The sequence below is a fragment of the Rhinopithecus bieti genome, unplaced genomic scaffold (genome assembly GCF_001698545.2).
Source record: "Rhinopithecus bieti isolate Rb0 unplaced genomic scaffold, ASM169854v2 scaffold_5150, whole genome shotgun sequence".
In the NCBI taxonomy this organism is placed as follows: Eukaryota; Metazoa; Chordata; class Mammalia; order Primates; family Cercopithecidae; genus Rhinopithecus; species Rhinopithecus bieti.
In genome coordinates this window covers 975585-988770 of record NW_016804706.1, presented here as the reverse complement: position 1 = coordinate 988770, position 13186 = coordinate 975585, and the positions used below count along the sequence as shown (strand labels likewise).

The window sequence follows — 13186 nt, the reverse complement described above, 5'->3', positions numbered from 1 at the left end:
ATGGACTCTGGAAGGTTCTCAGGTCTTCCATTTATTTTGTCTCTCAAATTTTAGGAATCTTCTCCTTTAATTAACTCATCAACCTCTCATGGCAATAATTTGAAAAAGTAAATTTATGCTCAGGTTCTAATTTTAATAGGGAAGGAAGAAGTTACAGCTCAGTGCACCATGAAGTTGAGACAGCGATAGAGACATCCCAACTCAACCTCTCTGGAACAGGAAAGATAAATGGGGAGGGAACACAGGTCAGCGTGGGGAAGAGGGTCATGGTGGACACTGGGGTGGGGTGTTCTCCCCACCTCCTCACATTATGCCTGCAGGAACACAGACATTCAGGTGCCTTTGCAGAAAGAAAGTCGGGGTTCTTCAAGTCACAAAGAGAAGGCGTGAACAAATCTTGCCTCTCAGTCCCACACAAGGCAGCTGTCTCACACTATAGAAAAAATATTCATGAACAAATTCATATCCGTCACAGTGAGGAGTGACACTTTAAACAGCCCATCACATGCTCAATGCATCCAAGTCAAAGAAACCCCATAGCACAGCTGCGTCCACTGTTCCCCCCAACACCCCACACACATCAGGCCCCCCAGGGTCTCACCTTTACAAGCCGTGAGAGACACATCAGAGCCCTGGGCACTGTCACTGCCTGGAGTAGAACAAAAACAGGACCTGGTCAGATCCCTCTGGAGATGTGGCTAGAGGAGGAACTGTGGGCTGGGTGAACTCCACCATGGGCTCCCAACCACAATATCCCAAGGATCTCAGGGATCAGCCTCCTTCATACTTACTTGCAGCCTGAGAGTAGCTCCCTCCTTTTCTATCTGTGGGAAGAAAATGTTCTGTGAGATATCAGAAAGGAGCCAGGGTCATAAGGTCCTGGAGGAATCTCCTAGTCTTGGACCCCAGAGAAGTTTCCAGAAATGTGTGATTGCAGACCCAGGGCGGGATCAGGAAACATGAAGAAAGCAGGTGTGGGTCCTGGACCAAGTGCTCTCCTGAGGTCTGTCCTCAGCAGGGACCTTCCCTTGTGACTTGTGACTGCTGGGATCAGGTCCCATCACCACCGTAATCTAGGTGATATATCTGTCCTTCATTTTAACAGGTGCTTTACAAAAGAGTAGGTGCTGACACACAGGGCCCAGGCTGGGTCGGCCCATGAGTGTGGATGGTGCTTCCCAGTAACCGGGCAGGGTACACTTCTACCTGGGGCTTGAAACTCTCAGTAAGACAAGAAATCTCAGACCCCACTCCTCACCCCTTCCTCACCTGAGCTCTTCCTCCTCCATATCACAGCAGCAATCACAGCTCCAGTGACCACAATTCCAAGGAGAACCACACCAGCAATGATGCCCACGATGGGGATGGTGGACTGGGAAGATGGCTCTGGGAAAAGAGGGGAAGGTGAGGGGTCCTGACCCTCCTAAAGGTCTCTAGAGAGGCTCCGGCTTTCCCTAAGAGACATGACACCCCCATCTCCCTCTTTACCCCATCTCAGGGTGAGGGGCTCACGCAGACCCTCATGCTGCACATGACAGGTGTATCTCTGCTCCTTTCCAGAAGGCACCACTACAGCCGCCCACTTCTGGAAGGTTCCATCCCCTGTAGGCCTGGTCTCCACGAGCTCCGTGTCCTGAGTTTGGTCCTCTCCATCCCGCTGCCAGGTCAGTGTGATCTCCGCAGGATAGAAGCCTAGGGCCCAGCACCTCAGGGTGGTCTCATGGTCAGAGATGGGGTGGTGGGTCACATGTGTCTTGGGGGGGTCTGATGGGAAGAGTCAGAAAATTCAGGCATTTTGCATCTGTCATGGGACACTCCACCAGCACGCATGTGGCCATCTTGAGAATGGACAGGACACATGGGGTGGGGAAGGGAGCCCAGAATCCAGACACCATCCTGGACACAGGCACCTGGGATAATCTCCTATTCCATGGAAAATTCTATTCCCTAAGGAGGGAACAGTGACTTCTGGTCCTGACCTGAGTGGAGGCTGAGGGACTCAGCGGAGCTGGACTCAGACCCCTACATACATTGAGTGTGAAGTAGAGAACAGGGCCTGAGAGGAAAAGTCACGGGGCCCAAGGCTGCTGCCGGTGTCAGAGGGAACCTCTGATCAGTATTCGAGGGATTGTCTTCCAGTCATTCCCTCAGAGATTTTATCCTTAACTGTGTCAGAGAGCAGGGTGGAAGCACAGAACCACTCTCTGGTACAGGATCTGGAAACCCAGGAGGATTCCCTCAGTACCAGAGGGAGGGCGATGTTCTAGTGTTGGTCCCATTTGTCTCCCCTCCTTGTGGGAGGCCAGCCCCGGAGATCTACAGGCGATCAGGGAGGCGCCCCGTGGCCCCTGGTACCTGCGCGCTGCAGCGTCTCCTTCCCGTTCTCCAGGTATCTGCGGAGCCACTCCACGCACTCGCCCTCCAGGTAGGCTCTGTCCCGCTCCGCCGCACCTTCCGTCTCCCACTTCCGCTGGGTGTTCTGAGCCGCCATGTCCGCGGCGGTCCAGGAGCGCAGGTCCTCGTTCAGGGCGATGTAATCCCTGCCGTCGTAGGCGTACTGGTCATACCCGCGGAGGAGGCGCCCGTCGGGCCCCAGGTCGCAGCCGTACATGTTCTGGTAGGTGTGAGACCCTGGCCCCGCCCCCGCGGTCAGTCCAGTCCCCCGAGCCCCGCCCCGCCCCGCCCAACCCGCGGGGATTTTGGCTTCAACTGAAAATGAAACCGGGTAAAGGCGCCTGGGGCTCTCCCGGGTCAAGGGTCTCGGGGTCTCGCGGCTTCGGGGTGTATCTGGGACCCGGAGACTCGGGGCCACCCGGGCCGTCGGTGGGGGATGGGGAGGGGTCGTGACCTGCGCCCCGGGCCGGGGTCACTCACCGGCCTCGCTCTGGTTGTAGTAGCGGCGCAGGTTCCGCAGGTTCACTGGGGCCCTCTGTGTCTCGGCCTTCATGAGCCGTGTCTCCCGGTCCCAATACTCTGGACCCTCCTGCTCCACCCACGGCGCCCGCGGCTCCATCCTCTGGCTCGCGGCGTCGCTGTCGAACCGCACGAACTGCGTGTCGTCCACGTAGGCCACGGAGATGAAGCGGGGCTCCCCGCGGCCGGGCCGGGACATGTAGGTGTAGAAATACCTCATGGAGTGGGAGCCTGGGGGCGAGGAGAGGCTGAGACCCGCCCGACCCTCCTCCCCGCGCGGCTCCCCGGGTCCTGCGCCCCCGCCGGGCGGGCCCCCTCTCCTCCCCGCAGAGGCCATTTCCTTCCCGACCCCGCACTCACCTGCCCGGGTCTGGGTCAGGGCCAGGGCCCCTGAGAGCACCAGGAGGAGGGTTCTGGGCGCCATAACCGCCATCCTCGGCGTCTGGGGTAGAATCTGAGTCCTGGTGGGTGAGTGGAGACTTTAGAACTGGGACTGCGGCGACACTGATTGGCGTCTCTAGAAACCCGACACCCAATGGGAGTGAGAACGGGGTTCGCGTCGTGAGTATCCAGGAAGAAGGACACGACGCAGGTTGTCAGAAGAAGAGAAACTGCGGAGATGGGGAATCCCCAACGCTGGGACTCCCTAATCCATACACCGCCTTCGGGGCCTGAGACCCTGAGAGCCACACCTGGGACCCTGGGACTTCGCCCTGACCCCGCTCCTCTTGTGCCAACCGCTGTCTCAATGTCTCCCTGAGTCTTGGCCCAGGAGCTGTCTGAGAAACCAGGGAGAACCACTCTGCGTGGGCCGCGTCACTCTCCCTTCACTTTTCATCCCGGAATCTCCCTCCCTGAACTGGACTCACTGCCTCCCACTCCTTACCTGTCCCCCTGGACTCTTCTAGGAGAAAACTCACCCCACGGAGCTTGGTGCCAGAGACTGAGCTTGCTCTGGGAATGAAGGTATAGAGACCGTGTTTGTTTGTGTTTTTTTTTCTTTTTAAATCTGGAAAATTTGCACCTGAGTGCATGAGACAGAATAGAGATCAGTTTGTTGTTTATTAAATACATTGAGTAATCTTGGTAATCCCCGAATGATCAGGAATCTAATCGGTAAAAAATGTGACTTTGACCCCTTGATTTATAAATGTGTCCAAAAGGGTTACAACAGGACTCACAAAGCTCTTAAATTTCACTTTCGCAAACAATGTATCTGTGACTCCTGCTTGTTGTATTTTAAATTTACCATCATTCCATAGCTCTGAATTTCTGTGTGAGTCCAGGATATCTCCTCAATACAAAGTAGCACACTGTGTTACTATATGTTGCAACCAGGAGCCAGTTCAGACTATTCACCTCACAGTTGCAACTGTTCAATGCAGTCACAGTGCCCCTCACCAGTGCTCAGGCGCTGCCTGTTTTTAGGAAGTATCCACTCCTACGTGTTGTGTATATTTTATAGGAACACTTAGTATTTTTAAAACCCGATTAACATAAAAACAATTAGTTTTTAGGCAGACCCACATAAGATATTAAAGGCCAACTGCCAAGGACACCCTGCTAGGCTCTGTAGATGGATATATTAAAATCCATAAAACGTGTATTGAAACCTAAGAATTCTGCTGCTTTCGAATTATTTCATCTGCTCTTTTTTCTCACCACCTGCTTCTCCAGCCCTTCCCTCAGTCCCTCTCATCCTTCAGGCCCTCCTCTCTCCATAGTCCCCACCACACTGTCACTCGTGAATTGTGACACTAGCACTGTCCCATGACCTGCTACGTGACTGTTCTCTCCACAGTGGTCCTGCTCCTGTGAGTCACAGTGTGTCATTTCTCCACCTAAAACACTCCAGTGGCTCCATCTCGGTCTTGTGAAGCTTCTAGAATGTCAGGCACATGAGCATATGAAGGGATACCTGGTTCTTCGTAGGGAGTAAATTCATTTTTGTTGACTTAATGAATGAAATATGAGTGTATTAAATTGCATCACAGATAATTATAAATTGTAAAACACTGAAAAAGTTCAGAAAGATTTTATGTAACTAGTGTGCATGTCAATTCATCAGTTCATTCATGCACTACCACGCCTGGTGAAACAACACCCATTTATCTGCTTCTAGTTCCTTGGTCAGAAATCTGGGCAAGATGTGGATAGAATGTCTGTTCTGGGCTTCCAAAAGCTGTTTTCATTTTGAATCCTCGTTCAGGCTTATACAGAGGTGGCAGAATGCAGTTTCTGGCAGTTGTAAGACTGAGGTCCCTGTTCCTTGCTGGCTGTCAATGTAGAGAACAGAAAGGGCTGCGCTCAATTCCTGGTGCTCATCAGTGTTGTTCTTTCCTACACAGCCCTTTCATTTTCTTTCCTTCCTTCTTTTCTTTTCTGCTGTCTCTCTCTCTCTCTCTCTTTCTTTCTTTCTTTTCTTTTTTGAGACAGAGTCTCGCTCTGTCACCCAGGCTAGAGTGCAGTGGTGTTATCTAAGCTCACCACAAGCTCCATCTCCCAGGTTCTCGCCATTCTCCTGTCTCAGCCTCCCGAGTAGCTGGGACTATGGGCGCCTACCACTATGCTGGGCTAATTTGTTTTTTTTTTTTTCTTTCTTTCTTTCTTTTTTTTTTTTTTAGAAGAGGCAGGGTTTCACTGTGTTAGCGAAGATGGTCTCGATCTCCTGACCTCATGATCCACCCACCTTGGCCTCCCAAAGTGCTGTGATTACAGGTGTCAGCCACCATGCTTGTCTCACAGACCTTTCATTTTCAAACCCCATGTTGGAGGAAACCCCTCATGCTGAGTGCCTCTCACACTGTGGATCTCTATGCTCAGGAATAATCCAGTCCTTTCAAGGGCTCACCTGATTAGGACAGTGCAAACAGGATAAACCCAGCTTAAAGTCAACTAATTGAGGCCCTTAATTATGTCTGCTAAATCTCTTCATAGCAGCACCTACATTAGAGTTGGTTGAATAACTAGGGGAACGTGAATGACCAGGAGCTTGTTGTTGAGGCCATGATAGAATCTGTCTAGCAAGAGTTGAATCTTCCTTTTGTGTTTAATTGGGACATACTTGGAAATTGAAGTTCAAGTAAAGTGATCATTGTGAATGGTCATAAAATACATCCTTTTCAGCCATGGAAATTCTCCTTACCTTTTAAAACTAAGTTACATGTTTAATATCTTAGAATTAATTTAAGCCAGGTGTGGTGGCTCGCGCCTGCAATCCTACGACTGTGGAAGGCAGAGGAAGGCAGATTTCTTGACTCTAGAAGTTCAAGATAAGCCTGGGCAACATGGTGAAACCCCCATCTCTACAAAAAATTAGAAAATTAGCCAGGCATGGTAGTTCATGCCTGTAGTCCCAGCTACTTAGGAGGCTGAGATCACAGGGTCCTTTGACCCCAGGAGGTCCACACTGCAGTGCATGGTGATCATGCCACTGCACTCCAGCCTGGGTAACAGAATGAGACCCTGTCTCAAAAATAATAATGATGATGATAAATTTAGAGCAAATGCAATTTAACATGTAATAATACATCCTCTTTTGTGAAAATGTATTAGTTATTTACAATTGCATAACAAATTATGTAAAACTTAGCTCAAAACAGCAGATATTCCTCATGTCCCACAGTTTCCAATGGTTAGAAATCCAGGAAAGATTTTCCTGAGTGCTTCTGGCTCAGGGCCTCTCACAAGGTTGCAGTCCAGTTGTCAGCCAAGGGCTGCGCCATTTGAGGGCTTCACTGGGGCTGAGGATTCACAAGAAACATGGATCAGTCACATGGCTGTTGAAAAAGGCCTAGTTCCTTGTTGTCTGTTCCCAGAAGGCCTCAGTTCTCAGTCACATGCACCTTCCTGCAGGGCTGCTTATGGCACAGCAGCTGGCTTCCCCCAGAGCTCATGATCCCAGAGATAGACAGAGAGAATGTGGAAGGCACAGTAAGTTTTATGTTCTACACCCAGAGTCACAAATTGTTATGTCAGCATTACTCTATCATTTAGAAGTTGTATTAGTCTGTTCTCACACTGCTATAAAGAAATACCTGAGATTGGGTAATTTATAAAGGAAAGGGGTTTAATTGACTCACAGTTCTGCATGTCTGAGGAACCTGCCCCAGGAAACTTACAGTCGTGGCAGAAGTGGAAGCAAACACGTCCTTCTTCACATGGTGGCAGGAGACAGAAATGCAGAATGAAGCAGGAAAACACCCCTTATAAAACCATCAGATCTCAGGAGGATTCCCTCAGTATCATGAGAACAGCATGGGAGCACCGTCCCCATGATCCAATGACCTCCCATGAGGTCCCTCCCCCAATACACAGGGATTACAATTCGAATGACAATTCAAGATGAGATTTGGGCGTGAACACAGAGCCAGGCCATATCAGAGGTGCATCATTAAGTCCAAGCCACACTCAAGAGAGGGAATTAAGCTGCGTCTCTGGAAGGGAACAGTATCAAAGGATTTGAATATATGTTAAAAGCAAAATTATAATGATTGTTTCAGGTTTTTGAAAATCAAAGCCTTCTTTTATCTAATTGTTTTTAATTAACTCTTTAAGGTTGTCTTTTAATTTTATTTTAAGTTCCAGGGTACATGTGCAGGATGTGCAGGTTTGTTACATAGGTAAACATGTGCCATAGTGGTTTGCTGCACCTATCAACTCATCACCTAGGTATTAACCCTGGCATGCATTAGCTATTTTTGCTAATGATCCCCCCCACCCTCCCCCAACCTGCCCCAGTGTGTGTTGTTCCTCTCCCTGTGTCCATGTGTTCTCATTGCTCAGTTCCCAATTATAAATGAGAACATATGGTGTTTGGTTTTCTGTTCCTGTTAGTTTACTGAGGATAACGGCTTCCAGCTTCATCCTTATCCCTGCAAAGGACTTGATCGAATTCATTTTTATGGCTGAATAATATTCATGGTGTATATGTACCATATTTTCTTCATCCCATCCATCACTGATGGACATTTGGGTTGATTCCATGTCTTTGCTATTGTGAATAGTGCTGCAATGAATGTAAACATGCATATATCTTTATAACAGAATGATTTATATTCCTTTGGGTATATACCCTGTAATGGGATTGCTGGGTCAAATGGTATTTCTGGTTCTGCATCTTTGAGGAATCACCACACTGTCTTCCACAATGGATTAATCGATTTACTTTTCCACCAACAGTACAAAAGCATTCCTATTTCTCCGCAACCTCGCCAGCATCTATTCTTTCTTGACTTTTTAATAATTGCTATTCTGAGTGGCATGAGATGGCATCTCATTTGTGGTTTTTATTTGCATTTCTGTAATTATCGGTGATGTTGACCTTTTTTTCATGTTTTTGTTGGCCACGTGTACGTCTTCCTTTGAGAAGTGTCTGTTCATATCCTTTGTCCACTTTTTAATGAAGTTGTTTTTTCATGTAAATTTGCTTAAGTTCTTTGTAGATTCTAAATGTTAGACCTTGATCAGATGGATAGATTGCACAAATTTTCTCCCATTCCGTAGGATGTCTGTTTGCTCTGATGATAGTTTGTTTTGCTGTGCAGAAGCTCTTTTGTTTAATTAGATCCTATTTGTCAATTTTTGCTTTTGTGGCAGATGATTTTGGCTATTTCATCATAAAATCTTTGCCCATGCCTGTGTCCTGAATGGTATTGCCTAGATTTTCTTCCAGGGTTTTTCTAGTTTGGAGTTTTACATTTAACTCTTTAATCCATCTTGAGTTAACTTTTTTGTAAAGTGTAAGGAAGGGGTCCAGTTTCAATTTTCTGCATATGGCTAGACAGTTCTCCCAGCACGATTTATTAAATAGGGAATCCTTTCCCCATTGCTTGTTTTTGTCAGGTTTGTTGAAGATCAAATGGTTGTAGATGTGCGGCCTCTTTTCTGAGTTCTCTATTCTGTTCCATTGGTCTATGTGCCTGTTTTTGTACCAGTATCATGCTGTTTTGGTTACTGCAGCCTTGTAGTATAGTTTTAAGTCAGGTAGCTTGATGCCTCCAGCTTTTTCTTTTTGCTTAGGATTCCCCTGGCTATACGAGCTCTTTTTGGATCCATATAAATTTTAAAATAGTCTTTTTCTAATTCCAAAGTAAGTTTCCCTTTTTAAATTCATGATTAAAAGTTTGAGATACCACAGAGCCTTTAGTGCTGAGGGGAAAACAGTTCGAGAAAGAGAAAGGAGATACAACAGTATCTCTGAGTTTTTCTTGCCAATACCTTTAATAACAATGTTCTCCTCAATGGGTTACCACAGTTGAGAACATAAAGTAACTAGATGAAATAGTTCCAAGACTTCAGTCCTGTAGAATGAATGCCTTGAAAATAAGTCTTTGCTTTGTCTAAGATGTCTCAAATTTAGTGGAAATATGCCCCAAACACCAATTTTCTTATTGAAATGTCATCTTCACTAACCATTTGCCTGCACTTAAAAAAAAATAACTCTGCTCTATGGAGTAGCTGTTCTTTTGTTTCTTTACTTCTCTAATAAACTTACTTTCACTTAGAAAAAAATTTCCTAATCAAATTGCTTTTCATTTACAGAAATGTGAATCTCATACTTCAGTCAACACACCTAGCTTAACATGATGATAATATCTTTGGTTTCACGCCATAGCCTGAAATGGTTAGCTCGAATTGAGAAACAAGTTTTTTTTTTTTTCCCAAAAACTGGCTATTCGGTGGGCATTCTATAATAAACTTAACATCTTTCGTTGTGGTATTCAATGAGGTGTGATAGAAGTGATTTGAACACCACTATGATTCTATATAGCACTCTATTATGTGCTTCTGAAATTTTTCTTTTCTTTCTAGCAGTCCTATTCTGTTTTCCATTCATATTTGCTATTCTGTCACTGGGTATTCCTTCCTACTCTTTTCTTGCTTCATTTGTTTTGATCAATGATGTGCATTTCCAATTCTGTAAAAGTTGAATTCAGTTTCATGTGTGGTAAAATGTAACATCAAATCCTTTACAAGACAGAATTACCTTGCACAGCATGATTGAACATTGTATAATTGAAAATCTGGAGAGATGCCAGTGAGCCAAGGATCAGATGGCCTATTTGTAGCCAAGGCCATTTTCATGGCATCCTGTTCCTCTCTGTCACATGGCTCCTTACAGTTCTCTGTGGTTTTCTTCCAATGTAAGTAGTTCTTGTTAAGGATCCTTGTAATGAACTTTGAAATTCTTTTCTCTTTCATTTCTATAAAAAACACGTATATTTTAATTTGGAAAACTCTGTTTAAGGAATTATGATCAAGTAACTACCAGGGTGCCCAGCAGTGGTGTAAAACACAGAACCTGTAAATCTATCCTGGGCTGCTGCCCATTCACATCCCCCAGAAGGAGACTCCATCCTGAATCTGTGATTATTATTCCTTTGTATTTCTTTAAATATTTTTGCAATAAGTATATATATATATCCCCACACCAAGTGTCAGTTAGTTTTGCTGGTTTTTAAGTTTCCTGTACAGCACATTCCTACTGCATTTATTTTCCCATGATGCACATTACGTATAAGAGTTACCTGTGGTGCCGGAGACTGTCATTCATTCATTTTTACTGCTGAAGGTTTACATTTTATGGTTATACCACAATTTCACTACTTTCCTATTGATGTATATGTGGCTGATTCTGGTTTTTGCCATAAACATTAGTGTGCATGTCTCCTGTGCACATAGGTAAGAAAGCCCCCCAGAATAGATGATTAGGAATGGGTTGGTTGGATGATAGGTTGTATGGATTTAACCATACTAGATAATGATAATATGATTTCCAAGTGATTGTGGCTACTTAAACTTTTACAATAAATGTGCAATACTTGATGTTAATGATGTGTTCTGAAAACACTGCGTTGAATGAATTGAGTTAAAAGCCACTGTCTTGGTGGTAGAATTATAGCAGGTATTTTTCTTCAGATTCTGTTAATAACTTCCTGTTGTTTACTTGTTTCTTATATACTGTGGCATTATACTTTTGACATATAGATTCAGAAAATGCTTACTTATAGCACAATCACATAGGATTATTTTATATGTTAGAAAAATTTCATAATAAAAAGGAAAAAACAGAGGAAGGGAGGGAAAGAAGGAGGAATGGAGGAAAAAGTGAAAGAAGAAAAGAAGGAAGGGGAAGGGGAAGGAAAGGGGAGTTGGAAGGAGGGAGGACGAGAGGTTTAATGGAAATAGAGAAGAAAAAGAGGAAGGGAGGGACAGAAGGAAGGAACAAAGGAGAAAAGAAACTAAAATAAACAAACGAATAGGTGTTGAGAAACTAGAAATCCCATGTATGGCTAATATTATCAAAATGGGAGGAAATAAAGCAGGTGTAGTTAACCTCTATAGAATAATGGACACATAAGAGGGCTTCATTAGTTATCCATTGCTGTGTAACAAACTACCCCCAAATTTAGTGACTTAAAGCCACAAACATCGACAAACTCAAAAACATATTACAAATACCAGCAAAATGGTGCCAATGCAGATAGAAGAAGTTGAATAAACAAAAGGATTTTACAAATTAGAATAAGTAAGAGGACACTGGTGTGCAGATGAAAATGATTTTGTAGTTCAAATAGTCCAAAAACCAAGTTCCAACATGGGATGAAAGTTACAGCATTTTTTACGGGACACACCTGTCAGAAGATATTGCGAGGAAGGCAGATATTGGGAAAGGCAACAGACCAAGATGCAAGTGTGACCCCCACCCCCGTGATGGACAGAAGGAGAGAAGGTTTACTAGACGGGTCCTAGACCACAGGCAATCTACGGAGAGTTAAGCAAGGCCAAGGAGAAGTCCTCAAGCTACAGCTGGTCATCATATGAGTCCCCTGTCTCCCAGGAATGTCCTGCCTCAGTGCCACTGGTGTGACCAGTCACCGGTTACGAAGAGCCCATGGGAAGCAGGGCCTCAGCACCAGTGCTACTGAGGATGTCAGAGCACAGGAGCATAGCCTTGGGAGATTATCCATGAGTGTGACTCAAACCTTCTGCCCTGATGGGTCTGGGCCTTTGGAAATCAAGTCGCCTCAGGCTGAATTGCTGAATGATTCTGCTCACACTTACAATGAGGTAAGGGAAACCAGAAGGCCCCCAGGTGGATCTCTGGTTTCCACACACACTTCTGCCCTCATTGTGTGAAAGTAGCCATGCCTCCTCCTGGGGATGAGGATCTGTTACCTGGGCCTGGAGAGGAGGAGAATCCTGTTTTCACCAGGTGGTCTCCAGGCACATACTGTCCACACTTCTCTGGTGACAACCATAATGTGTAGTTCAGTGGACTGACTTTTGTCTCCTTTTAAGGGTACTCTCCTTGGAAACCAGGACCTCGTACCCTGCACAACCCAGTGTTTGAAGATAAAACATGCAAAATACCCCAGTGGGTGAATTTAAGGGATTGGACGTGGAACCAAACCTGCTTCTGCCTTTTGATTTCTGGACCCACATGTTCTTCCTATTGAGAACACAGCACTGTAGAGTCGTCTCTGATTCAAATAATGCACCGTGTCTTGAAAGATGGCACCCACCCCTCAGAGTGCTTCTCCAGGCTGGCACTGAGCTGTGCCTATAGAAGACCTGTCCAGCATTCCTTGTGGCTGGCAGCCTCTGGGTGGTGCAGATGGTGATAGGATTAGTGGAACCCACAGACATGGAAACACTAAAACTTTCCCTGCCACGTGTGTCTTTCAGGCAGGTAGTGGGCTAGGAGCAGCGCCTAGCATGTGGATCAGGAATGTCAACAGCACCCAGGGAGTGGTGCTGGCTGAGTGTCTGACATCAGGACATGAAAACATCCATGGAATAGGAGCCTGTACCTGTGAAGATGAACTTCTGGCCCTTCTAGGATGGAAGTAGCTAAATGTAGTCAACCTGTTACTTAGTGGCTAGGTAGTCACCTAAAGAAATAGTGCCCCACGGCCAGGTGTGGTGGCTCAAGCCTGTAATCCCAGCACTTTGGGAGGCCGAGATGGGCAGATCACGAGGTCAGGAGATCGAGACCATCCTGGCTAACATGGTGAAACCTCGTCTCTACTAAAAATACAAAAAAATTAGCCAGGCATGGTAGTGGGCAGCTGTGGTCCCAGCTACTTGGAAGGCTGAGGCAGGAGAATGGCGTGAACCCAGGAGGCAAAGCTTGTAGTGAGCCGAGATCGTGCCAACTGCACTCCGGCCTGGGCAACAGAGCGAGACTCTGTCAAAAAAAAAAAAAAAAAAAAAAAAAAAAAAAAAAAAAAAAAAAAAAAAAAAAAGGAAAGAGGGGGGAAGGGAAGGG

General features: G+C 45.9%; 2 protein-coding genes across 8 annotated transcripts in view; one reads left to right on the top strand and one right to left on the bottom strand.

Annotated features, from left to right (window-relative positions):
- Positions 1-10: 10 nt before the first annotated feature.
- LOC108528436 (HLA class I histocompatibility antigen, A-11 alpha chain) lies at positions 11-3526 on the bottom strand. Of its 2 annotated transcripts, XM_017870230.1 has the most exons (8): positions 3274-3526; positions 2875-3144; positions 2356-2631; positions 1489-1764; positions 1270-1386; positions 792-824; positions 602-649; positions 11-433 (listed from the first exon to the last, which is right to left on the bottom strand). In XM_017870230.1, exons 1-8 carry the CDS (start codon positions 3344-3346, stop codon positions 429-431), a joined length of 1098 nt encoding a protein of 365 aa, XP_017725719.1. In that variant the 5' UTR covers positions 3347-3526; the 3' UTR covers positions 11-428. The 2 variants fall into 2 exon arrangements, with proteins under 2 accessions (XP_017725719.1, XP_017725718.1); XM_017870229.1 differs by lacking the exon at positions 11-433 and having other exon boundaries at positions 495-649; positions 3274-3454.
- Positions 3527-3751: 225 nt separating this feature from the next.
- The window catches only part of LOC108528438 (uncharacterized), a 113610-nt gene continuing 104175 nt past the window's right edge, over positions 3752-13186 (top strand). For all 6 annotated transcript variants that reach the window (XR_001885152.1, XR_001885153.1, XM_017870233.1 and 3 more), the window contains exon 1: positions 3752-3879. The gene's annotated coding sequence lies outside the window, so the exon portion shown is untranslated. The remainder of the gene's footprint in view (positions 3880-13186) is intronic.

Excerpts from the sequence above, each read along its gene's own strand:
- LOC108528436 (XM_017870229.1), bottom strand. The coding sequence starts at position 3,346 with ATGGCGGTTATGGCGCCCAGAACCCTCCTCCTGGTGCTCTCAGGGGCC. Across the intron at positions 1,765-2,355 it reads GGAGACGCTGCAGCGCGCAG|ACCCCCCCAAGACACATGTG; the intron begins GTACCAGGGGCC and ends TCTTCCCATCAG. Across the intron at positions 1,387-1,488 it reads GCCCCTCACCCTGAGATGGG|AGCCATCTTCCCAGTCCACC; the intron begins GTAAAGAGGGAG and ends CTCTTTTCCCAG.